We start from the raw sequence: 26,930 nt of genomic DNA, 5'->3' as shown, positions 1-26,930 counted from the left end.
GACTAATGAGGCTGTTCCTGTGGGCAGTATTCAGGGTTGACTCTGCTTTCCCAAAAACCCTCTTTTGTGGGATCTGTACATGAAATGACTGGAACACATGTGTCTTTTCTCCCAGGCCCACCCTGTATGTTGGGAAGTACTCCACCAGCCTCTATGCCTCTCCCTCCATGGTGCATGAGGGGGTCGCTGTTGTGGTGAGTCTGCTGCGGGGCTCGCAGATGCAGCCTTTTGTTCCTTTTCCACAAAGAACAACTTTGAATTATATAGGACATCCTGCTAGTTATGAACATGAGACACAGAGCTGAAAGTTTCAAGAGCAGCTTCTGCACATCCCATATTCTATTTTGAAAGCAAGATATGCAACAGAAGCAGCCTCCTAAAGCCGGAAGCATGGTTATTCCATGTTGCTCTTGTGTTCAAATCTAAGCTCCCGGTCCAGGCCCTCTTCAAGCCAGGACCACCAAGTACTTGCAGCACCCTGTTAGTGTAGCCAAGTGCAGCTTCTCTCCGGTGCCCAGAGTTCCCTGTTCATCTTTCATCTGAGCATTTATTGGGACTGACATCACACTTCAAATGCCCTTCCTTCTTCCTTTTCCCTAATTCAAATCCCTTACATTCTTTGTGACCTCCCCAAGCCTCTGTGGACCTCACTAGCCTGCTGTGAGCAGTCTTATCTTTGAATGTCTGAGGATTATGATCCCAGTGGCTCACCCTGACCCTTCCAGTATCTGGGCTCTTTGGTTGTATACCTTGTCTTCCCAGCGATGTGGTCACTGCTTGTGTGAGCAGGACAGTGCTGGAGCCACCTGGGCACCTAGATGGAATTGATTCCATGAGTTGCATCTGTTGTGACTAGTAGACAGCCACTCATTCTCCTTCACTTAGAGCTTCTCATCATTGCTTCTTGAGCCCTGTAACACACTGGCTGGTCCTCAGAACCCAGGTTAAGAACTGAAAGGGTGTCAGTCCTGTCCTGAGAAAGCAGCTTCCCTTGCCTGGTCCTAAGGCCCCTGTGTCTTGCTCTGAGTGTCCTACACTAGAGCCCCATACTAGACACGGCTCATCTGGAGGCATGGCAGATCTATCAAGGCTCAGGATAATGGTCGGGGAGGTATGCTGCGGGACCTGGGGAACCTGCTCTCCTTCAAGGGCTCCTGGGCTCACCATGCCGTGTCTCCACAGCCCCGTGGCAGCACTCTTCCTTTGCTGGAAGGCCCCCAGACTGATGGTGTCACCATTGGGGACAAAGGGGAATGTGTGATCACACCCAGCACAGACCTCAAGTTTGACCCTGGACTCAAAGGGAAGAACAAGCTCAACTACTTGAGGAATTACTGGCTCCTGATAGGTAAGAGCTGGTCTCCAGAGGCTGCCTTAGCTGATGGCACACTGCCTCCTGGTGGGCAAAAGCTGGCCTTGCTGGTTTCTAATGCTCCTGGCTGAAGGCACTGTGCTCTGTCACTTCAAGGTGGTCTTTAGACCTTGGAACATATTTTACTCTCAGGGAGATTAAACAGGATAGCCAGGTTATCAAAGAGGTGAGAGCTCTCAGAAATTGTTTATATAGTGTTCCAAAATTCAGGTTCATAGTAACAAACTTTGTGTAATTACCTGACATAAAAATGTCTATTTCTGGGGCTGGGGATATAGCTCAGTTGGTAGAGGGCTTGCCTTGCATGTATAAAGCCCTGGGTTCAGTCCCCAACACCAAAAAAAAAAAAAAAAAAAAAAAGTCTATTTCTTATTTCTCACAGTGACCTTGTATAAGGAATCCTCTTATTTCTGTTTTATAACTAAGAAAACTGAGACTATTTCTATGGGAAGTTGGCTTGGAGTTCATGTGAGTGTGGGAGCCAGGAGAGAAGAGGTTAGGACCAGGAGAATTGAAAGCCATGCAAGGTCAAAGGCTGCCCCAAGCCCCACTCTTTTCCTTTATTTTTCCGTTGTTGCCGTCATCACTAATGGTCCTGAGGTTGAACTGGAGGCCCTGCCAGAGGTTATAGGGTTAGAGGTGGAGTTGACAGGTGAGAGGCTTTGTGTTCCCAGAAAATATCCTAAGTAATTAGAGCAAGATGGAGTTTTCTTGAATCCCGGCTGCTCTTCTTATTTTTCCTTCTCTCTCTCTCCCTCTCCCCGTTCTCACACACACATACACACACACAAAGACACACTCCAAATGGCGCTGTCTCCCAGGCGAAGGTAGGGATGAATCCCAGTGGGGCAGGCCAGAAGGCTGGTAGGGATGCCAGAATGCCATGGAAGTTGACAAGGCTTCTTCTCCCCATCCTCTTCCTCTTGGCACCTGCAGAAAGAGGTGAGAGCTAGAGCTCTGGCACAGGGATGAGGACAGCTGGGAGACCCGATACCTAGGAAGCATCATGACCTACCAGGCAGTGGGTCTAGACGGAGCTGTGTGCCTAGGAGCTGTGGTGGGGAACCTGGTGTGCCTGGGCCCTGAGGTGCCCTTTACAGGTTGCCCAGCTCTGTTTTGTCTTCCTCCTGATTCCTTGTATCTGTTGTTTTTTTTTCCTTATTGTTTTTAACAAATAATAGGCAAAGGAGACAACTAAAGATTTCTACTCTTTTCTTACAGAGGTAATTTGGGATGTATGCCTAAGTGGACCCATGGTGGGAAAAAAAATAGCTAATTGAGCAGAGTCCATTAAACTTAAAAGGCTTTTCAGTTTTCTGTACCAGTTAAGGGGTACGTGAACTGCCTGCCAGTGATGAAGAAGTGACACTGAGGAGAATACAAAAAAAACATGGGGGAAGGTCTTTATGGCTAAGTTGTAAAATTAGATCCCTTTAAAATGGTTTGTCCAAGAATGAAAAGTAGGACTTAACAAATTATAAAGAAGTAGTTAAATAAGGATCTCACAATTCTGAGGTACCCTCTGAGGAACTCCACAGGTAGTCATTTTTAAATAAGGCAGAGGGAGTACAGACAATCTTCTTTCAGAGTAGGGCCATGTGGTGTACCCCTTTACATCTCCTTCAGTTTGGTTTTTGTGAAAGAAATTAAAGACACCCTAAGTTCACGCTCATTTTAAAAACAGAATAGCCTCATGAGCTTGAGAGGCATAGTCTGTGGTTGCCCTAAACAGTGGTCCTGACCTGTGGTGCTCCCAGCATCACCCAAAGCTTTGTCAATGAGGCATGGACCAGCCCTAGAGGGCCTGATGCCGGAGGTCCAGGGCAGGGACTGGCCATGTGCTTGTTGGAGTCTGGACCTAATTGATGCTGATAGATAAATAAATCACAAAGGCCAGGTACTATTAAGAACTGTAGGAGAGGTGGGGAGTTTGGGCTTAGGACTTCCATAGCACCCTCTTGGTAGGCGTCCTGTAGACAGGTGGGAGCAGTAAGTGTGAGCATTGGGGAAAGGGGCAGATAGGATGCTGCAGCAGAGTGGCGTGTGGCACCTCATTTCTCTTAGCTGTAGTTCTCTTGTCAGTGGCCTCAGTTACCTGCAGTTATTCACATTCAGATTCCTGAGCATACCAGGGGTCTGAAGTGGGTAGTCACAAGGTGGGAGACCCTGCCCCTGAGCACCGGCGTGTCTCAGGGATCCTTGGTAATTGTTCAAAAGTGGGTTTCCTTTCAAGATGATGTTAGGCTGTAGGTGGAGAACTGACCTAAAGAGATGGAGGCTGGATGAAGGACTGCAGGGGGATTTTCCAGGTCAAGAAACACCCAGCCTAGACTAGATCCTGCTAGTTTTCTTCTCCCATTTGTGTCACAGCTTCTGATGGGTTTGGGAGAATAATGGAGAGGTCGTAAGGTGAGAGAAACCTGAATCGGTGAGGTGTGATCCAAGTGAGAAAACAGAATAGAGCCTGACAGCCGGCAGCCGTGATGAGGAGGCAGCCTGGCCATTTTAGGCCACACTGGAGACATTTAATTTGAGATAAGTAGATTATCAAACCACTTGATATCCCAGGTCCCTATTTTAGTCACCTCTCTTTTCTTATGGTAATTTGAATCCAGCAAATGCTCAATAAATGTGTATTGAATGATAGATAGTCATGAACTAGTTGTGAGGAGAATGGTACGTGGGCATTCAGAGAGCTGCGACACCCCACATCCATCTGGCAGATGTGCTCTCTTGCTGTCTTATGAGTGACTCACCACGTCCTCAGACAGAAGCTGGGGCTGGGGCTGGCAGTGCACTGAGAAGCTGTGCTGCTCAGAAGAGAGCTGGGTAGTGATGGTGCTGGGTAGAGCGTGGAAGAAGAGCTCCTTGGACTACACTAACACTTCACCTGTGACCTGGGCACGGAACCCACACAGGCCTCACTTTGGGACACTTCACAAACATCTCAAACCCTCTCATCTTTATTCTCACTGTGAGACCCACAGTACTATATTCTACCAAGTAATGACATTTCTGTTTTGATGAAATTTTTTTGGTTGCTGCCTCTCATTTTCCTCACTTTGTAGATGTGAGGGTTTGCCTTGTGGAACACCTCAGCAGGTGGTGACTGTTGCCTGAGTTTAGTGTTGAATGCCACCACTGCTTGGGAAACTGTTCTCAATCAAGGTTTGTTTCCTCTCGCAGGACACCATGAAACCCCGCTGTCTGCATCTACCAAGATGCTGGAGAGATTTCCCAACAATCTACCCAAACATCGGGAAAATGTGATTCCTGCTGATTCTGAGAAAAAGAGTTTTGAGGACGTAAGTGAGGAGTGGCCAGCTGCTGGCTCTCCTGCCAGGCGTTGGGGGATAAGGCAGTAGACTTTGCCCTGCCTCAGAGCTCACAGTCTATCTGGAGGGGAGAGGACCGCACCAGAATCCATAGCAAAGGAGATAAACTGTTCAAGGCTGTAGGGGAGGAGTAGGAAGTAATTCATGAAGGAAAGTACAAGAAAGGCCCAGGAGGGAGCAGGCCTGGAAGAATGGGGTGGGCTTGGCGTGATAGGTGGGAGCAGGAAGGTCCTGGAAGGAAGGGAAGAGCAGAGGTGAGAGCCTGGGTAGGAATGAGGCTGGGATGCCCAGAGTTGGGCCGTGGGGAGACAGGCCCCACTGGATCCAAGGCTGCCAGGGAAAGAGCTGAAGGAAATGAGCCAGGGGCAAAAGGGAACCACTTCCCAAGTCTCAGACAAGCCTGTTGGAGGGGTTAGGGCTTGGAGAAGAGGGGAGACCTGAAGTTTTATGAAGCCAAGGTCAGACTACTGACAGTTGCCTGGTTTGGTTGCTTGAAGTGGCAGAGGCTTGGTCTGGCAGGGCCCCAGAGCACCTGGAGAGTGGTACCTCGGGCACAGGGAGGTTATTCAGGTAGCAGCTGCCCTGAAGTGCTGATGTGGGCTGTGGAGACAGGGTGTGCTAGTCAGGGTCTCAGCTGAGAGAGATGGCCCACACAAACTAGGGTAATTTGAGAATTACCCTAGTTTATTAGTGGCAGGGCTGTTCAGACAGGTGTGGACAGTACCGGGGGTCTCATGAAGGGGAGAGAGTGGAAGGGAACCCAGACCAGGAGCTGAGAGCTGTGATGGAGGGATGCTCAACCCAGCAGAACTCCTCGTTCTCCCCCCTCTGTCTTATCTGCTGGTGCTCCCTGTTGGCTTCACCCAGTCAGAAACCAGAGGTGTGGGAGACCATGGCTCTGGCCCCTGCAGGTCAGCCTTCTGAGGACACAGCAGGTGCTCTGTGGAGGAGATCCCACACCGCCAGCTGAAGTCCTTATTGAGTCATTTGGACCTCACAGCTGCTGCCCTACGATGGGGGCCCAGTGATGGAGAAGGTGCCTGGGCTAGGGGAGGGTCAGGAATGAGAGCAGCTGCTGATGTGGAGCCCAAGGCCACAACAGATTCACTTGAGAGACTTAGGTTTTATCAAGAGGCAAAGGGTGATCATGGTCTCTTAAGAGTTCAGGGCACAGTGTCTTTATCCATCACCTCTGGAGGCAGCCAGGTTGGAGAAATACACTGATTCTTAAAGCAGTGATTTGAATAACATTGCCCTAAGAGCTTATTAAAGTCGTGCATATTCATTATTGAACACTTAGAAATAAAACTGTAAAGAAGAAAATAAGACAATACCCTTAACGTAACACCCAGAGGTAACCACAGTCCAGACTTATATATTTAGCCATCTGATCTTTAGCCACAGTTCTTTTAAAATCCATCAAAATACTCTCGCTCAGGCAGTAATGAGGCTGACTCCTTAAACAAACATTCTCAAGCAGATATAGCCAAATGAGTATGGTTGCTGGTCACATGCTCTGCAAACATTCCTCAGCCGCCTGCTACATACCATGCTGCCACACTTCCCATGCACAGTGGGAGATACTGGGTGGAGGTGTGAGCAGAGCGGAAGTGCCTGGGAGGGCCCAGGGAGCAGCAGGGGAGAGAATGGTGTGGGAGACTCACAGCCATTGGGTAGGGAATCCCACTGGGATGGGAGGCTGTGTGCTCATCTAGTTGGGCAAACAGAAGAGGAAGTACCTGGAGTACTAGGTGTTATGAGAGGCGACCAGCACATTTCTCAGGGATTCTGAGGAGCTTCGAGCTTTATCTGATTTGAACTTTCTAAATAAAATTTTCTTTAACAAAGACTTCTGGTGCTTCTTAAAAGCTTTGGGAAAATAGTAGAATTCTTGAATAAATTATTTTAGTTCTGGAGTTACAACAAAAGTTTATAAGCAGTGTAAGAAAGCAACTTCATCTCAGCACTGAAGGGAGGAAGGGAGGGAGGGAAGGAGGGTCAAAGAAACAGGCAGCTTCATTACTTTATAGGCACATGGAGGGGGAGGCTTTCCTTTTCAGTGTGAAATTGTATCATCATATTGACTGCCAGCTTTTCACCAGACGTTGTTACAGATGATTTCAGTTTTTCCAGATATCAAATCTAGGGTCAGAGGAGGAAGTTTTTGCCTTCATTGAACATTTTCAAAAGAATATCAGGTCAGATGTGATGGGACACACCTGTAATCCCAGCAACTTGAAGGCTGAGGCAGGAGGATCACAAGTTTGAGTTCAGTCTGAGCAATGTAGTAGACCCTGTGTTAAAATAAAAATTTAAAAAGAGGCTGGGGCTGTAGTTCAGTAGTAGAGTGCTTGTCTAGAATGCATAGGGCTCTGGGTTCCATCCCCAGTACCACACACACAGATAAAGAAATAATGTCAGAGTCTAAAGGCACTTGCAAAAGTATTTTGCTTTGAAATATGTTTTTGAGCAATGGTAACATCACTGTAGAAACATGTGGTCTTTCAGAGCCATTGCCTTGGAAGAAGCAACAGTTATCTGATGATGTGACTTTGATGAGCTCAGAAAAAAAAATCCAGCACATTAGAGAAGGGTCCTATTATAACTAGGGATTCTCTTGATCTTTTACCTCACCTATATCTGGCCAGAAATTCTGCAATGACATAGTGATTCTCTCCTACACAAGGTTATCAACCTGGTGGATCAGACAGAAAATGCACCAACCACTGTGTCTCAGGATGTGGAAGAGAAGTTGGCTCATGCCCCTGCCAAGCCTGAGGCTCCTGTGGACTCCATGCTCAAGGACATGGCTACCATCATCCTAAGCACCTTCCTGCTGGTTGGCTGGGTAGCCTTCATCATCACTTACCCCCTGGTAAAGCTCAGCCTTCCCCCCAACCCCCACCCCACTGCCCAGTCCATTCCTGCAGTTCTCCACCTATCTATCTTTATCAGACAAAAATGGCCAATGCATTTCTTTTCACATTTCAAAGTCAATATTTTAACCAGATGTGGTGGTATACATCTGTAATCCCAGCTATTCATCATCAGTTCAAGACCCAACCTAGGCAACTTAGTGAGACCCTGACTCAAAATAAAAAGGGGACTGGGGGTGTAGCTCAGTGGCAGAGCACTGCTGGGTTCAACCCCCAGTATCACAAAAGAAAGAAAGTCAATATTTGCTTATCTTAAAAAATTTTTTGTAGTTAGAGATGCTAGTGTTCTAGATAAGGACAATTTTGTACCTAAATCTTAATGTTTTTAAAAAACAGATTGTAAGAGCTGATTTATAAACCTGCCCTCAGATCATTTTGAGTAGTTAATTATGCCTTCTTTTTTAAGAACAGGGATAATAAACAAAACCCTTTCTTTCCTTGAAAATTGCCTGTTAGGTCAGTGAGAGCAAAAAAGGTGGCATGGTGATTCCTTTGACTTCTCAGTTGGAAATAATTGAGCAAAAATTCTGCCACTGAGTGGGCAGCGGGTGGGATGAGACCTTGATCCCTCCAGCAAGTCCATGGAGCATCAAGTGTTGCCTCCCCAGAGCAGCAGTGCTCAGGCAGCTCTCGGGGGCCCGGGACAGCAAACCCTGCACACACTTTGCTTTCTGTGGACAGTCTATTCACCTGATAGTTTTTGAGGTCAATAGGCTCTGGGAACCTAAGCCTTCTTCCAGGGAGCTTAGCTAGTAAATGGTGTTTCCAGGACTTCAACCCCAGGTTAAGAGAAAGGGAGCTAGAAAACTCACCTGTGGGTTGTGGCTGCACCCCGGCTCCTGTAGTCATCCTCCTGTGCCGAGTAAGAGTGATCACAGATTACTGCCTCTTCTAATGATGCTAGAGTGAACCTCTCAGGGTGCTGGAGAGGAGTGAGGGTTCAGGGAGGCAGCATGATAGATGAAGCCCCATGCTGCCTTGCCACAGCCATGTGGCTGGGGCGGGTGGCAGTGAGGTTCCAAGCCCCAGCTTCCTAGCTGCCTTCTGTGGGCCACCCAGGCGCTGACCTCCATCAAGCTCACAGCTGTGGGGAACTGGCCTCGCCCCACGCACCATATTGCCTCCCACCTCAGAACATCCTCCCCATTCAGTGTCACCTTTGCAACAACTCCCAGACTTCCATAAAACTCCTGAATTCTAGGATTAAGTAGAAGCCCCTTCCTCTGGGCCAATCCTTCACCCAGGGTAGAACTTCCTCTCTCGCTTCTGCCTGGCAGCCATTCAACCTCCACTGGCCCCTCCAAGGTTGGGGCATGGCCATACTGGGAAGGGTCGCACTGGCAGAACGACCTCCAGTCATTGGACAGATTGTGCCTCTCTGTGGCTTCTCTCTGGTCTCATGCCTAGGGTCACATAAAGTACACCTGGTCCCCTGCCTTGAGGAGCCACTTCTTCCCTGTGGAATACCACAACACCTACCTGGATGTGTTTGTTTGCAGAGCATGCATCAGCAGCAGCAGCTCCAGAACCAGCAGTTCCAAAAGGAACTGGAGAAAATCCAGCTCTTGCAGCAACAGCAGCTGCCCTTCCATCCTCCCGGAGAATTGACCCAGGACGTCGAGCTCCTGGACACATCAGGCCCCTACTCAGAGAGCTCAGGCACCAGCAGCCCCAGCCCTTCCCCCAGGGCTTCCAACCACTCTCTGCACTCTGGCAGCTCTGTCTCCAAGGCTGGTGCCGGCCCCTTCCTGGAGCAGGACGAAGAAGGTAAAGCCAGTTGCCATTTTGGTGCTGCTTTATCTTTCTGTTGAATTCTACCTGAGACCGTAGAGCACACCTCATCCTTCTGCAGAGTCTGCTTACCTTATCTCCATGACATGATATAGGGCCATTTCTAGAAGGTTCACAATAATGCAAAGAAACAATACAGGGGAGGAGACAGTAGCCCTGGGCATAAATGGGCAGTGAGCCCTGCTGGCCCTTGTGTGGAGCCTCTTAAATCCCAACTCTTTAATTAGAGGTCAGGAAGCTGGCAGTCATTTTAGCTTTGAAATTCTTTAGGTGGAACTGTTTAAAACAATCTCTTCTTTTTCTCCTTTTGTGCCAGATGAGGAAACCAGCATGGTGATAGTTGGGAAAATTTCTTTCTGTCCCAAGGATGTCCTGGGCCATGGAGCTGAGGGCACAATTGTGTACCGGTGAGTAGAGTGGCCGGTCCTGTGCCCTTCCTACCAAGTGTGTGAGTGCCTGTCAATTGCAGGCTGAGAGTCAGGCTCCAAGGGCACCACAGGATCAAAGTGGTGACCATGGCAGGTGAGACCCACATCCATGAAGCTTGTGTACTAAAAGAGAAGTGATGTCCATGGGGCTGCTAGTGGTCAGACTGTGAGTCTGATAAGGTGACCTCTATGTCACAGGAGGACACTGTGGGTCCATAAGTCTCATCTGGTGTCCATAGCCTGCTTGCACCAGTCAAACACAACTGCTGCTCCTTGTCCTACAGGGGCATGTTTGACAACCGTGATGTGGCCGTGAAGAGGATCCTCCCCGAGTGTTTTAGCTTTGCAGACCGTGAGGTCCAGTTGCTGCGAGAATCAGATGAGCACCCGAATGTCATCCGTTATTTCTGCACGGAGAGGGACCGGCAGTTCCAATATATTGCCATTGAGTTGTGTGCAGCCACCCTGCAGGAGGTGGGTATGACTGGCCTTTAGGTGCAAAGGGCCACTGACAGCTTTGCCATGGCCCCTGTGGACAGCCTCCCTTCCCCTGTCAACTGGGATGTTGTTTTAGGGATTGCCAATTTGTTATTGTGTTTTATGAACCTGATTGAAATTGCAGTATAGGAGACTATCATGCTAAGTGAAATAAGTTAGTCCCAAAAAACCAAAGACTAGATGTTCTCTCTAATACGCAGATGCTAACTCACATTAAGGGGGAAGGTTGGGGGAAGAATAGAGGTTCTTTGGATTAGACACAGGGAAATGAAAGGAAGGAAGAGGGAGGGAATAGGAAATACAGTAGAATGAATCAGACATAACTTTCAAGTGTTCTTATATGAATACACAACCATATACTCCCCATTGTGTACAACAAAACTGAGAAGTTCCACTCCACACATGTACGGTATGTTAAAATGCATTCTACGGTCATGTATAACTAAAGAGAACAAATAAAAAATTTTTAAAAATTACAGTACAATGAAATGTACTCCTTTTAAATGTATAGTTTAATGCATTTTGACAAATATATATATCCGTTTAACCACAAACACCAAATGTAGAATATTTTTGTCACTCCAGTTGTATGTGTTTATTTGTTTGTTCGTTTATTGGTACTGGGGATTGAACTCAGGGATGCTTTACCTCTAAGCTACATCCCTCACTCTTTTTTTTTAATATTTATTTTTTTAATTGTACACAATACCTTTATTTTATTTATTCATTTTTATGTGGTGCTGAGGATCGAACCCAGGACCTCGCACGTGCTAGGCGACTGCTCTACTGCTGAGCCACAGTCCCAGCCCCGTCCCTCACACTCTTTATTTTTTATTTTGAGATAGGATCTTGCTAAGTTGCTTAGAGCCTCACTGAATTGGGGAGGCTTCCCTCAAACTTGGATCCTCTTGCCAGTTTTAACTTGAGAGGCTAAGGCAAGAGGATCCATGTTTAAGGTGCACCACACCCAGCTCACCCCAGTTTTAATGGGGTGGTCTTCTGAACATGCCTGGACAGTCTTGGTTTGCAGTTGGCATGTGTCTCCCCTTTTGCCTTCAAGGAACCTGTTCAGTTATTATTCCTATCTCTGGACATGGCTGGTGTGTGCTTGGAGGTTGCTTGTTGATGAGTGAAGACTGTATAGTTATCCAGCAGACTTATTTCACTCTGTTCCCAGGCTTACCTTAAAACATTTCAGTATCATTTGGATTGCTCTGCAGGCTTACCTATATGAGGCAGTGAACTTGAATGTCTTGCCTTCTTCTTCTTTTATTTTTTTTAATAACTTTTTTCTTTAAGACATAAATCTTTATTTTTATTTATTTATTTTTATGCGGTGCTGAGGATCTAACCCAGGGCCTCATGCATGCGAGGCAAGCACTCCACCCCTGAGCCACAACCCCAGCCCCCGCCTTCTTATCTTTCTTATTGTAAATTAGTACATTGGAGCTTTATTTATTTGTTTAAGTCAGTCTGTAACTAGGAGATCTGTTGGGAAATATGGATTTCAATAGGGAATGTTGGTAATAATGGAATCAGGAATGAGCTCAGGATCTAAGAAGTCCTGAGGGCTGCACTATGACCTTGCCATTGTGTCTTTTGCAGTACGTAGAGCAGAAGGACTTTGCCCACCTTGGCCTAGAGCCCATCACCTTGCTGCAGCAGACCACCTCAGGCCTGGCACACCTCCACTCCCTCAACATTGGTAAGAGGCTCCCCAGGGGCCAGGTGGGGGTGTCTGCCTGGTTAGCTGTTTACTACATCACAGTTGTACAAGGGTGAAGAGGGAGCCTAGGTGGTTCCTTGACAAGTTGGATTAGAATATAAGAGGGAACCTTACGTAGTTTAAAACCTTTGGAGAGGATAGTGGGTATATTGGGGTTTGACAGGAACCCATTTCCCCCTTATGGGAGGCTGGGGTTGCTCATGGTAAGCACTGGATGAATCTGGAATTCTCTCTTAGTTCACAGAGATCTGAAGCCCCACAACATTCTCCTCTCCATGCCCAATGCACACGGCAGGATCAAGGCCATGATCTCTGACTTTGGCCTCTGTAAGAAGCTGGCGGTGGGCAGGCACAGCTTCAGTCGCCGTTCCGGGGTGCCTGGCACCGAAGGCTGGATTGCCCCAGAGATGCTGAGTGAAGACTGCAAGGAGAACCCTGTGAGTGATGGACATGGCCTCTGAAGACCACAGACCCAGTCATTGTGCCTCCATAGTCAGAACCGTCAAATTCAAGTTTTGGGGGCTGAGGCACATGTTCCTGGACAAGGTCATTGCTTTAACAGAAAGCTCCTATGCAAACATTTCCATATTATCTCATACTCAGATACATGAGGAGGCAAATATGGGCAGTTGTCTATTTTTTTATCCTATTTTTTTTTAATATTTATTTTTTAGTTGTAGTTGAACACAGTATCTTTATTTTATTTATTTATTTATATGTGGTGCTGAGGATCAAACCCATAGCCTTGCACGCACTAGGCAAGTGCTCTACCGCTGAGCCCCAGCCCCAGCCCCCTGGCCTATTCTTCTAATCACTTTTAAATCACATTTTTTATTTGGGGGAACTGGGGAATCAGGGCATATGTGGGATAAGCAAACCTCCAGTTTTCATTATTTTTTATATTTGTTTTTGTTTTCCCCACTTTTTAATTTGAAGAGTTTTAGACATGCAGAAAATTTGAATGTTATTGTGACCTATGTTTTTCTACCTGTCGATGATTTGCTATATTTGCTTTGTCTTTCTCTTGCTGAATTATTGGCATATAAGTAGCAGCATTCCAAGCCTGTATACCTCTATATACAGCAACAGTGTCTCTTAGGAACAAGTACCTTCTACTTGGTCACCACCATGTCATTATCACACCTGAACATTCAATAGTTCACATTTCCAGTTAGTCCCCAAAGTCTTCTCTAGGGCTGGATTCTGTTTACCAGGACCCCATTGATTCTTCTGCATCGCATTTGATTTTATCTTCCTAAATTCCAGCGGTCTCCCACCTATTTTATTTCTTGTTGATGACATTTAGAGAGGATAGGAATACCTTGTTTGGGGTTTGTTTGCCTATTTCTTTATGACAGTGTTTAATATTTCTCTCTATTCTTTATATTTCCTGTGAACTAGATGTTAGGTCTGGAGGCCTGATTAGATTCCAGTGAAATGTTTTAGGCAAAAACAAATCACAAATCACTACATCAGGAAGTATATGATAGCAAATTGTACCCTTGTTATTGTACCCCTATTAGTAATGCCCACTTGAGTCACCTGTGTCTGCTGATCTCTCTTCTGTAAAGGTTCATTTCTCCTTTTGTTGTTAGCAAGTCATGTGCAGGGTGACCCTCTGGCACAGTGGGTGTTGAAGTCCTTCACCTGATGGCTTTCATCTATTGACCATGCTTCCTGAAGCACTCATTGCAAAGAAATTCTTCATTTATTATCTGGTATTTAGCTCCAATTTTAACTCCTTTTCTATTTCTTTCTTAATTACTGTGGACTCAAGATTCAAGTAATAGTCAATCTTTTTTTTTTTTTTTTTTTTGTCCTTACTCCTTTTGATACTTAAAATGTCCCAAATTTGGCCAACAAGATCCCGTTAAGCTGGCTTTGGCATCCATTTGCTAAGAGTGGGCTCATATTTGGACATCTTTCTTTGTAGCACAAGTCATCAAAGGCTCGTCTTGTCCCTTCCCTGATCCAGAACTGGGTGGGATGAGCCATCTCAAACAGAACAAACAAGGTAGAATCCCTCTTATCCAGTTCCCTGGGGACAGCAGCCTGTCAGTTATCACAAGTCAGAAACAATGATGAATTATTAAGAAAATACACACATATCTTAAATACATTTTTTTTTTCCCAGTACTGGTGATTGAACCCAGGGGCACTGTACCACTGAGCTATGTCCCTGGCCCTTTTTTCTTTCATTTTGAGACATTTTCTTTTTAAGTAGTGGAATCTGGTCTCTAAGTTGTAATCCTCTGGCCTCAGCCACCCAAGTTGCTGGTTATAGGTGTGTACCACCACACCCAGCTTTTAAACACATTTTCACTTAAAGCAAGTTATGTAGTTCTTTAAATAATAGGAAATTTCTGCCATAGGTCAAGGTTTTGTTTTATTTTTTTCAAATTTGGGTCTGACTGATTGAAGTTGTTCATTTCTCTCGAAGAATACTCATATGCCACTTATGATGAGGCTCAGACATTTTAAACATGTCCTAAGGGGCTTGAGAGCCGAATCCTTTGTGTCCCAGTCCAGTACTGTTGGTTCACAGCAGTTTGGTAGCCACTCCCTTTTATTGAGTCTTCCCAAAGATTCAGCGGACCTCTCACTTTGTGGAACTCATATTTTATCAGCTTAGGGAATATTTAAATGACAAGTACAAATGGCAGTAGTACATTTGGGGATGAACTGAACTGGGACCCAGGAAGGCTGGAAAGGCACATGGCTGGAGTCCCTACTGCTGGACTCCACCTCTTATATTTTCCACAGAACAATTTGGGAGAAAAGCCAGGCACTCTTCATGACCTTCCATGCTGGAGAAAACAGGCCCTTAACAATGTAGCAGTTCGTTCAGCCTCTCCACAGGCCAAAACAGAACGAAACCTCCCTGCCCTCAGTGTGGCCTTTGCTGGGGATGAGAGGCATCATGAGCTGCAGAAGGCATGGGGGGTGGCACGGCACCGTGGGAAGGTGCAGGGGCAGGAAAAAGATCCAACAATGGTGGCTGTGTTCCAGGTGTAAAATTAGAAGACCTGTCCTGGCGGGTCACTGTCTAGGAGGGACCCTGAGCTTGTCCTCAAACCTTTCTGTCTATGTCCTCATCTGGGAATGCTCACCCTACAAGGCTGTGGTGAGGCTGAACGAATGTGCTACGTTGTTAAGGGCCTGTTTTCTCCAGCATGGAAGGCAGTGAAGAGTCCCTGGATTTTCTCGCAAGTTGTTCTGTGGAAAACATAAGAGGTGGAGCCCAGCAGTGTGGACTCCAGCCATGTTCAGGGACCCCCTTATGGTCGACCTTAAGGAGCATGAGCTACAAATCACACACTGTGTCTCTTTAAAGAGAGGCTCACCTGGACACTGAGCGGTTTCATAGGATAAGTGAGAGGTGATATTAGAAAATGTCAAAAACGACTTCACTGGAAACCTGTCAGGTGGTTTCTTTCTGGTGCCAATTTTGAACCCCAAACAGATTCCTTTACTAACGAAGGCTAGATACCTATTATGTGCTGGCACCTTCTAGGCACCAGGGCATAGCAGGAAGTGAACACAGAGGTCCCCACCGATGAGGACTCTGCTGTTGGGTAAAGAACATCTAATTGCTGGGGGAGCCACCTTCGGGCAAACACTATTGTTTTTTAAGTCACCGTTTTCCATATTAATGCATTTAGTCTTCACAACACCCCTTGAGAAGAAACCATCACTGTCCTCATCTTACACATGAGGAAGCTGAGGCACAGTGATCAAGGCTGAGAGGCAGAGCCAGCATTCCAGGCAGTTGGCTCCCAAGTCCACTTCTTCCACTGTGACCATGACACCAAGACTGCTCTGGGCAATTAAGATCTATCGGCTGATTCTCCCAAGATACCTTCCAGGGGGCTAAAGTGGCAGCAGTACTCTTCCTCCCTAGCTGTGAGTGAGGCAAGAACTCTGCCTGAGACCTCTCATGCCCTGTGTTTCTTTTCAGACCTATACAGTGGACATCTTCTCTGCAGGCTGCGTCTTTTATTACGTCATCTCTGAGGGCAGCCACCCCTTTGGCAAATCCCTGCAGCGGCAGGCCAACATCCTCCTGGGTGCCTACAGCCTTGAGTGCTTCCACCCAGAGAAGCATGGTGAGTGGGTGGGGACTGGTCTGGCGTTGCCTCTACACTCCTGCTGCTCCCCCTGGGCTTCAGGGTGTACCAGGGCTGGGGGAGGGATGGCTAGAGTTATCCTTGGAGCACCAGGGAGTTCTAAGGTTCCTGCAGAACCTGTGCCCTGGGCAAGGCCCCTCTGGAGACCTGTTTTTTCCAGCTTGTGATATAAGGCTTGAATAATCTAAGGTTTCTTCCTGTACTGGCATTTGAGAGGACAAATTGTCTGTGGTTCATAAATGACTGTGCTGGGATGGGTAGGCTCTGTCCTCACTCTCCTGGCTCTGGCACAACAAGTCTTTCTTCCTGACTTTGGAGTATTCTGGGTTCTAATGGCCCATGATAGCCTAATGCTGTCTCTTGAAAAAAACTAAAACTAAATTATTGTTTTGCTTAGGGGTTAATTTTTCTTATTCATTTTAAGAAAAGATTATCGTAAAGGCCAATATTTCCATTATATAGTATTTGATGACTGCTCTTAACTTTTTGGTATATAGTACCAATCACTTATCTAGAAATATGTGCACACTTTTATAAAATGGGCTTAAGTTACTACTTCCCAACAGGCTCATTTTTCAACTTCACCTTGAATGTCTCTCCATGTCAATCCACATCTAGCCACACCATCATTTTGATAGCTCATCATCCAGTACCTGGAGACACAGAGTGTCTCCCAAGTCCCCAGTATTAGGTATTTTCAATCACTCCTTTCACAAAACATACAGAGGACTCCCCTTTATTAGCTGAAGTTTGGTGTGAGTTTTTAATTATCTTATTGGAGTTAATTCCTTTAAGTGGAATCCTGCATTCAAAGGTATGCAGATTTTAAAGGTTTTTGGTATTTCGTTGTGACTTTGGGTGTAATAATGGGTCGCCTATTTTCCTCCTTTGCAGAAGACGTCATTGCACGTGAGCTGATAGAGAAAATGATCGCCATGGATCCCCAGCAGCGGCCCTCAGCGAAGCATGTTCTGAAACACCCTTTCTTCTGGAGCCTGGAAAAGCAGCTGCAGTTCTTTCAGGTACATGTGTCTGTTTCTCCACCCCAAGCTTTCATTCCTGTCTTCCTGATTTTGAAAATGGAGAAAAGGACAAAGACTAAAACAAAAGACCCAGAATCCTATAACCAAAATAGAACCATGGCAGCAGGTTAATGTATTTATTTCATACTGGTAAAAGTTTAATTGGGGTTATACCATACATATAGTTAGGAATTATTATTATTATTATTATTATTATTATTATTATTATTATTATTATTCTACTGTACTTAGTGTTTTAAGTATTTTTCATGTTGGAGTTCTAAAATTTTAATGACTATTTTATCATATGGATGTGCCATAATTTTTAAACTCTATATTATGGAATTTGCTAATACACAAAAAAAAGTAGATCAAATACTACAAAGAACTTTCCTTTACCAATTCCCCAGCTTCAACAAGTATTAACTTTCACCCTCTTCCCACTCCTGATTATTTTGGAGCAAATCTCAGGCATTATATAAATTCATTCAAGTGTCATAAATTTGAACATTTCCCTATATTGGATTTTTATTCTGTCATCTTTTACCCAATCTCTGCTTAGCTCTCATTTTGCTTAGGACAGATTCTGTGACATTAAATTATAGAATCAATGACTGTGAATGCTTTTGGTGGTTGGATAGTCTTTGTGACTGTGTGACATCTCCAGATGGCTTTGTGGAGGTTGTGCTTCCATTCTCATGTGGTGTGCCCTGAGCATAACTCACCCAGATGCCTCCCACCGGCACAGCATGGCTCTGAAGAGCAGCCTCATTGGATAGAGCGGCTCCTCCTGGGTCTTGGCAGAGCTGAGCTTTGCAAGCACCATAATTCAGAAGTGACCATCACACTATCTTAGAGTCCCACTGGGGCCTTGGCTATAGTGAAGCCCCCAGAACATAAGCTTCTTGTGGTCAGGAGTGATTGCTTCATTCTCTGCTCTGTCCCCAACTCCTAGGGAGGACACTGCCTGGCCCACAGCAGGTGCTAGTAACCATTTGTTTGGATTGGGAGGGGCAGGCCCAGTGCCATCTTCCAGGGCAGCAGTGTGTAGCATTAGGGTTGATCACTGTTCCAAATTCTCAAGTCTAGGCCACTTCGATGGCAAAATATAGAATAAGGCTAAAACTTGGGGGCTGGGGTTGTAGCTCAGGGGTAGAGCATTTGCTTAGCATATGGGACACTGGGTTTGATCTTCAGTACCACATAAAAATGAATTAATTAAATAAAGGTATTGTGTCCATTTACTAGTAAAAAACATTTTTTTTTTTTTTATTTTGCACAAAGGGACCTCCGCGTCACCGTGGCTTAGGATTAGCATCTCTAAGTCATGTCTTGCAAACACAGTTGGCTTCTATCCATGTCAGCTCAGAAACACATCCCAACTGTGCCCCGTATGGCAATCTAACATCTCCAAGGCTTTTCTCTAGGATTACAGATCAGGTGTTCAGCCATTCTGGCTTCATCTTTGTCAAAAAAAAACTACAGCTTATCTAAGGCTGCTCGGTGTTAACATATCTGGCTCATAGCTCCTCGTTCCCTCCAGTAGTGACCTGCTTACAGGTGGGGATGCAAGAGGCTGGTACTCAGGGTGCCTCCTGACCCTCTTTCTCCTTACCAGAACCAAACACAGCACAGGGCTTGAATCTAAAGAGGCCTCCTGATCCCATGTTCTCACCACCAAGTTTTTCCCTTAAAAAGAAGGCTTGGTTTCTTGTCTTTTCCAATGTTCAAATAAGGAGTGACAACACTCCTAGTTAGGATTTGAGCATGTTTCAATGGATAGATAAAGCATGGTTTGCAAATGGATTACAGAGGTTTTTTTTTGTTTGTTTGTTTTTCGTTTTTTGTTTTGGCAAATATAGATTACACATGGCTCTGTGTAAACATGGTTGTGTGTGTTTGAGAGAGAGAGAGAGAGATTCCAGAGGTGTGTTCATGGTCAGTTGTGGAGATGATCTCTGTGGGCCTGTCCTAGTGAGAAACACACATAGTTGCTCAGCAGGGAGGAGTCAGCGAGCCAGTGAGGCAGGGTGCAGGGTACTTTCTGGGAGCAGCCTGGGCCCAAAGAGGAATGACAGGCTCTTTAAGACCTACACAGCAGTGGCCATTCTGTGGGCCAGCGTGTGTGTCCTGTAGCGCTCACCATCTCTAACACTGACCAGCATCTGTTGCCTTGTTTCCTTGGCAGGACGTGAGTGACCGAATAGAAAAGGAGTCCCTGGATGGCCCGATAGTGCGACAGTTAGAAAGAGGCGGGAGAGCCGTGGTGAAGATGGACTGGCGGGAGAACATCACTGTCCCCCTCCAGACAGGTGATCATTTCTAAGAAGTTAGCAGGGACATGGCAGCTGCAGGTTGTCCAAGCTCCAGATCCCACCCTTGGGTTTGAGACTCTGTGGGGTTTGGGTGTGGTCATACTGATGTGTTTGATGTTTGATCTTAGAATGACAGGTTAATGATAGTGACTGGGGGTCATTTCTGATCTGGTTGCAACCTTGAGGTGACTTCATGCTAATGCAACCCTCAGATATGAGGTGGGGCATCTGCTCCTGTGACTATAAATAAAGTGATGTCACATTTCAGTCCAGTTGCTTAATCCCCAGGACTCTAAGAATTGTTTTCTTTTAAAAATTTGTTAATTTCTTAGCCATTTCATTCCTTAATGTTTTTCTAGATCTGCGTAAATTCAGAACCTACAAAGGTGGCTCCGTCAGAGATCTCCTTCGAGCCATGAGAAATAAGGTGAAGGGCTTGTGGGTGCTGGGAGGGGAGGTGGCCACACAAGGCACCCACCTCTTTTGATCTGTCCCTACAAGTCCTTTCCTCATGCTGGTTTCTGGCTCTCAGAGGCTGGACTTGACAAGTTAGAGGCTATTTCTTCCCTCATACGGGTCTTTTTTCTCCAGGGACGTTGAGGTACAGGGTTAAGCTCTGGGGAGCAGCCTCTCTGAGCTGTGTCCTTCATGGTCTCTCTGCTGACTCCCATACCCTCTGACTGACAGCCACCATACAAACACTATAACGGAGACACTCTGGGCACCTTCTCACACAGGGTCTGGTCTCCAGGGATTCAGGGAGGGGGCCTTTCTTGTCTTAGGGGGCCTAGGGGTGCTTTTGGCCTGTGCTGTCACCAGGTAGCCTTCAAACAGGGCCCAACCCCAGGCACAGAAGTCTCCATGCCTTGTGGGATAGACACTTCAATTCTAGGTGACTTTATTCCACTTCTCTTGGTCCTGACCCTCATGGGAAGCCTGTGTACCTACTGCCCCTGCCGCTCCAGTGTGAGGCTCTACCTGTTGTCCCCAGGCTGGACCTCACTTGCTTTTTTTTTTTTACTAATACTTTTTAGTTATAGATGGACACAATACCTCTATTTTATTTGTTTATTTTATTTTTATGTGGTGCTAAGGCTTGAACCCAGTGCCTCACACGTGCTAGGCAAATACTCTGCCACAGAGCCGCCACCCCAGCCCCCTCGCTTGCTTCGAGGCCTCTTTCTAAAGGAGGGGAGGGAGGCAGGACGATTGGGATGGACTGTGGGATGTGCCTTTCCTGTATAGAGAAGCAGCCAGCACTGTGTCTTCTAGCTGCTAACCCTCTGTGTCTGCCTCCCTCTGCAGAAACACCACTACCGGGAGCTCCCAGTGGAGGTGCGGGAGACGCTGGGCTCCCTTCCCGACGACTTTGTGCGCTACTTCACCTCCCGCTTCCCCCACCTCCTCTCACACACCTACCGGGCCATGGAGCTGTGCAGCCACGAGAGACTCTTCCAGCCCTACTACTTCCACGAGCCCCTGGAGCCCCAGCCCCCAGTGACTCCAGATGCCCTCTGACCAGGGCAGTCCCTCCATTCTGGTGACCCAGCTGTGACTGCAGACCTGGTCTCTGCAGTCCAGAGCTTGATGCCTCCCAGCTTAGCAGGGAGACCAGGCTTCCCAAACCAAGTGCCTTGAGCTGCCCACTCTGCAGCCAGCAGACGATAATGCTGACCCCAAGAAGTGGGAGAGGTGGTCCTCATGACCTATAGGAAACTAGGAGGATGCTGGCCCTGAAAGCTTTGTAGCCCAAGGATGTCTGCAAAGGAGGCCGTGAAAGGAGCACCGCTGACCCTCTGCTGGTTGAACTCGCTTCAGCTTGTCTCTTTTTATAATTCCTATTTGATGTCAGCTGAGGGGCTTTCAGGAGGGGAGCAGAGGAATTCTGTGTGGCCTGCAGGCTGAGACCAGCTAGGCTGGGATGCAGGAAGTGCAGCCTCTGCTAGAGTGGGCTAGAGAGGTGAGGAGTGCTGAGGAGGAGGACGTTTGGAGATGTTCTCCTGGGGAAAAGGAACCTCATCACAGATGCAGCCAGAGGCTCCTTGGCTACTGGTAGCAGTGTTTCCCCAGGCAGCAAAGCCATGAGCATGGGGCGTAAAGTTAGGGCCATGCACGTGGGCAGCTGAGGTGTATCTAGTCTCTGGAAATGAAGAGGACACTCTGTTCTGGAGGCTGCAGTTGGCAGCGTACCAGGGCCTGAATGGAGGCCCTGAGGTGGATTGTGTCCTGGGCCATTTGGGGCCAGAGGGGAAGAGTTCCCTAGCCATCAAGGAGGGCAGCTAACACCAGACAGGGACAGGCCCTCAGGAGCAGAGGGGAGCCACTGAATGGGAGCCTCCTGGCTATGCATAGAAGACCCTGAGCCAGGTAGCCTTCTGTTCCCGGGGTCAGCAGATCAGGATGCACGTGGTGAGTGAGAGCCTGTAGCTGGGAGCCAAGGCCAGGGTCATGTGGGCTTTGTGGGCCAGCTTTCGTATTTCTCTTGGCAAATCTTAATCTATTTTGATCATACTGTAGAATGCTATATTAGCATAAGTAAGCGAAACTTAACTTGAGACTTGCTCATGAGGAAGAAATGCAAGATATCTTCTATTTTGTGTGGTACCAAAAATCATCATCCTCTTGAGAGTGTTCCCATGTAGACCATTTTCTCCAATGCTGAAGAGCAAAACATTCTAGTAACACTATAAATGTACTAATGTCAAAGTAATGTTCCCTAAATTATGTCAGTACCTTTTTTCCCCTAAAATCAATCAATATTCATTTCTAACTTTAGTTTCAGTTAAAACTTCTGTCTTTTCCCTCCCGAGAGCTTAGAGGTTACAGTGCAGTCAGGGTCCGCGGTGGGGAGAATGTTCTCTGGGAACTTCCTGCAGCTCCTGGTCTGCTGAGTGTCTAGCCAGTCCTCGTCAGAGCAGCACTGTCAGCTTTACGCAGCCACAGGGTGCTGCTTCCCATGAGAGGTTTTCTGCTTCTGTTCACATTAGGTCGCTTACCCAAAGTTTATTCTGCCTTTCTATTCAGTTCCCTTGCTTTCTTAATGACTAAAGTGGCCTTTTTCTTAATGTAACCCTACATCTTTAACCTCATGGAGAACCCGCACATGACCTTAGAGCCTGGGCACTCTGGTTGGCTTCCTGGTGTCTCCTGTCACATAGTCAGGAACACAGCCGGCTCTGTCCCCTGTACCTGATCCGCCTTCACAGTGCTCTCTGTAGACTTGTACAGGTCACTTTGCTAGTGAGTCCAAGAGGTGACAGCCCGAAAAAGCATCAGGAGTGGAGCAGGTGCCACACATGATCTAACAGGACTCCCTGCTGCTGGGGCTGCCGCTCGCCTCCTTCTCCTGGCTGGTTTTCCCTTCGGGAAGTACCCAGACAGCTTCTTGTGGCCTGCTGTGGCATCATCTCCCTGTTTTAGCCCAACTTACTGAGAGACAGCTTTTTCAGATGCCTTTTCCACTCAACAGATAGATGATCTGCTAACCACCCAAATTCCTCAAACCCTTTACCCAGCACATTTTATTGTAGCACTTACTGTGTTGCACTGGGCAGGACACAGGTGCCAGAGAAAGAGATGAGCCAGATAGGCACAGCCCGCCTTCCCAGAGCTGCTTGTGAGAGTCACCCACAAAGACATCAGTGCTACGAAGAAACCCCAGCAGTGGGGAAGGATGTGCGTTTGGGGTTTGCACCTCTGCCTTAAATTTCCCCCATCTCAGAGTCCATGGGCTCTGGCCAGGTCACCATCCCTCTGTTCTCTCTTCTCATCTCTAGGGACTCAGGCACTTGTTTTGAAAACACCTGGGCATCATCTGGTGAATCCAATTTGAGTCTAGAATTCCAGTTTCCCATTTTGCTCAGCAAGGAGGAGGTTGTCTGAGGCAGAACGGCTCCGCAGCACTGCACACCTTTAGTCCAAGTCATGAGGCCTCTGTGATTCCCAGAAGGCTGCTCAGCTTTTTAGAAGTCTGCTGTCTTCACCTTTAAGACAGAATTGAGTTGCATCTGTTAGGAATCAGAGGTCCCTGTATTTCGTTTAAATCTGTCTTGGACTGTGTGTGAAGCCTCTGTTGCCCATGAGCCACGTTTCTCTTGCTGCTTCTTAAGTCTTTTGTCTCCGTTTTTGAAGAACACCACGTATCATTAGGCACCAAAGCATTGGCACTTAGAGGAACGCTGTTATCACTCAGCAGGGCATCTGGTGGCTGAAGGTGAAATCCACGTGCAAGTGCCCTGCTCTCACTGCAGCGGCTGTCACAGGCTCTTCATGGAGACAGCACTGGACAGTTACAGACCCATATTGGGTTGGAGGTCTGCAGGGCAGGGGGTCCAGGGAAGTGCTTTCTTTCCACCAACCCTGGAGGATTGGTTCTTGTCAGGGTTGACCTGAGCCTGTGGAGGGGCGTTGTGTGAATGTGATTCATTATGGATGGCAGGTCTTTCTTGCCCCAGTAAAAGAGTAACTGGCTGTTGAGGTGAACTCCACGCAGAAGCAGCCCCTCGGGTTGCTGGGCCCTCCCCTCCTGGCTGCTTCTTTTCAGCAGCTGGGCTTTGGCCAGGTGTGGTTTTGCCCACTGTTCATCCTCCACCCGTTCATTAGATCCTTGTCTGTCTGCTCCTTGTTCATTTCCTTCAGTCAATCATTGGTTAGAAGGTGCTAGAAGAGCCAGCACAGTAGCCCTTCTCTTTGATTTCTGAAACCACGCTTCTCTTGCTCATCCCTCCACATCCGGGAGCAGTGGTGTCAGTTGGGTGTTCCTGGCAGAAGGTCCTGGGCCTCTGTGCAGGAAGCCCACATCACCCCAGTTCCCCCAGTCGGGCCATTATCTTGTCAGCCAAAGTATCTGTCTCTTCTTATTCTTTGTTTTCTTTATAAAATAGTGATTTCCTGTGAGTAACTCTGGTTCCAGTTTTATGTGTAGACATCTAAGTCCTTTCTGTATTCATTGGAAAGCCACAAAAGACACCTCTGTGGCTGGGAAGACGGCTCAGTGGTAGCACGCTTGCCTCGCATGCAAAATGGCCCTGAGTGTCATCCCCAGCCCACAAAAATAAACAAAGGACGCATCTGCCATGAGCCTCCCCCTGGAGCAGCCTTAACCAACACTGCCAGCCAAAGTTCCCACCTGGGCCTCTCCTGCTCTCCATGTTGGTGGGTACAGTATTCCTTCCCAGTGTCCCTAAAGCTGTGACGGGGGAGTCCCCACTCACCTAAGCATTACTGGTCAACTATGCGGCATTCTCACATGCAAACGTTGTGTAGTGTTCTTTTTGCAATGACCTATTTATTGAACCTATTTATATTTATTTAATTTTTACTCTGAAGTATATCCAGTCACAGTTGCACTTGCTTAGAGCACATCATCTGTTTGGACAGTGCCCCTGACCAATTCAAAACTGGAAAAGGAAGAGTCCTACTTATCCTTCCATGGACGGATGCCTTACAGTAGTCTTGTCTTTTAAGGGTGAATAATTTGGTCGGGGTAAGTTGTTAATTTTTAGATGATTTTTTTTTTTAAATCTGTGCCACCATGTCTTCTCTGTGGATGGTTTAATGTTTGGTTGGTATGTGTTAATTGTGTGGTACAATCCTTTTTGTGGAATCTTAAAAATTTTTTTAGCTTTATATTTTATAAAATGCCAGATTGTACAACTTTTAAGTGTATTTTTAAAGCTTGATGATCTGAGGGTCATTATCTGAGTTAACGGCCTATTTTCGTACCTCTTGTACAGTTTTATAATCTGCTGATTGATGATGGCGTCTTACGTCAAGCCAACCACAAATAAAGGTAGTTTTAGATTTGGGAGTTGGTGTATTTTCTTAGGGACTTGAGCCCAGCTCACAGGCAGGGGCTCCTCCTGCTGTCTTCTGAGGGGCAGGCTCCACGAGGCCTGAGCAGCTGGCCCAACAGCAGGACCCAGGGCCTGGAGCACCCTTTGGGGGCAGTTTGTGGGAAAAGTTTACCTGAAATGTTGCTGAAGTCCCCAAAAGTAGTATTTGGGCTGCATTTTTAGGAATGTGGCCAGTGAGAAGTCGGCTCCAAAGCGGAGTCTGTAGTTTGTACTGCCAGCAGGATTCTGGATCGGGAAACCTAGGCGGGAGAAGACCCATCCAGGTTACTTGGCCAGCCAAGCCCTTGGGGCTCACGGCACCAACACCCGAGATGTCCCCGCACTCACACCCAGAACCCTCCAGCGTGCTCTCCTCCCACAGCCCCATCCTGTCTGGAGAAGTCAGGTGAGGCTCCCTGTGTTCCCCTACCAGGACAGGGGCCACTCACAAAGGGACAGTGAGACAGGGCCTGCATGGACGCCGGCCCCCTCCTCATATCATGCTGGAGGGACTCTGGGTGTCACATCTCATGACTAAAACACTCAGGGTCACTCCAGGTGAACTGGGCTACACGAAATAACCACACAGAGACCTCTGACCCTAGGGGTCCATGGAAAGAGAGGAGCACGTGCTGAACCCTTTATTGGGAAAAAGCCATTCAAATGAGGTACGGGGTCAGGTTTCAGGGGGTTGAGTCTGGCTTCTTGGTGTCTGCTGTCAGCAGATTGACTGACATCTGGGGAGGCCATGCCCATCTCATGAGCTGTGTGGGAATCATGGCAGAGCAAGGCCCGCCCAGACAGAGGGGCAACGTCGGTTCAGTCCACTTTGTGCACTCAGTGCTCATCGTTGACAGACACAGCCCATGGCTGGCTGGCCACATCTCCACATTGTCACCACTCAAGGCTAAGGGGTGCTCGGTTCTATGTGGCAGCTCCCGACATCTGGGAACAGCACTGAGACCGCAGACACACCTTCTGTCTGAAGCACTGGGTCTTAGACAGCCACATCCCAGGAGAAAGAGAGCTGCCCTTGGTTTCCCCTCGGGGCTGCTAAGCAGAGCTGAGACCCAGCCTGGAAATAGCCCGGCCCAGGAGGCAGGCAACTGGTAGCTCCCTTTGGCTGCCTCTGAGAACAGAGAGATGCAGGGGAGGCTAGAGTCTAAAAGACTCTTCTTTTCTGCCCCATGCTGTCACAGACAGGGTTGACTGGCCAAAGACAGCCTTGAGGTGAGGTCAAATGCTTTGTACAAGTCAGTTCCAGGCTTATAAGAAGTTGCTCATTTTCTGTACGTTGGCTAGATTTCATTTAATACATATAGCCAGACATACAAGGATCATACATGTCTATCTCCTGTCAGCCCATGTAGCCACTTGTACTGTCTTTTTATATGTGGCCCATCTGGGTCATTCTTGCCCATATGCACTATAGCTTCAAGAGATTGTCGCCAACCTGCCTGCCTTTCACTGTGGACCAGGCCCTGCTGGGGCATCCTGTGCCAACAAGGCCTCACTTGTTGGCCTTATTCTCTGTCCCTGAGCCCAG

General features: G+C 47.3%; 1 protein-coding gene across 3 annotated transcripts in view; it reads left to right on the top strand.

Annotated features, from left to right (window-relative positions):
• Ern1 (endoplasmic reticulum to nucleus signaling 1) overlaps nt 1-25,359 on the top strand; it is an 86,207-nt gene extending 60,848 nt beyond the window's left edge. For all 3 annotated transcript variants that reach the window (XM_071604051.1, XM_027946281.2, XM_071604052.1), the window contains 14 exons: nt 116-194; nt 1,183-1,348; nt 4,559-4,677; nt 7,394-7,582; nt 9,143-9,410; nt 9,751-9,841; nt 10,147-10,336; nt 11,966-12,065; nt 12,324-12,523; nt 16,045-16,192; nt 17,108-17,235; nt 19,424-19,547; nt 19,910-19,977; nt 20,856-25,359. In XM_071604051.1, the coding sequence (XP_071460152.1) occupies nt 116-194; nt 1,183-1,348; nt 4,559-4,677; nt 7,394-7,582; nt 9,143-9,410; nt 9,751-9,841; nt 10,147-10,336; nt 11,966-12,065; nt 12,324-12,523; nt 16,045-16,192; nt 17,108-17,235; nt 19,424-19,547; nt 19,910-19,977; nt 20,856-21,068 (2,083 nt within the window). In that variant the 3' untranslated portion in view covers nt 21,069-25,359. The remainder of the gene's footprint in view (nt 1-115; nt 195-1,182; nt 1,349-4,558; nt 4,678-7,393; nt 7,583-9,142; nt 9,411-9,750; nt 9,842-10,146; nt 10,337-11,965; nt 12,066-12,323; nt 12,524-16,044; nt 16,193-17,107; nt 17,236-19,423; nt 19,548-19,909; nt 19,978-20,855) is intronic.
• The last annotated feature ends 1,571 nt before the right edge of the window (nt 25,360-26,930 follow it).

This window comes from Marmota flaviventris, chromosome 17 (genome assembly GCF_047511675.1).
Source record: "Marmota flaviventris isolate mMarFla1 chromosome 17, mMarFla1.hap1, whole genome shotgun sequence".
Classification (NCBI taxonomy): Eukaryota; Metazoa; Chordata; class Mammalia; order Rodentia; family Sciuridae; genus Marmota; species Marmota flaviventris.
Note: the sequence above shows the minus strand (reverse complement) of the source record. Positions and strands in the feature narration are given on the sequence as shown.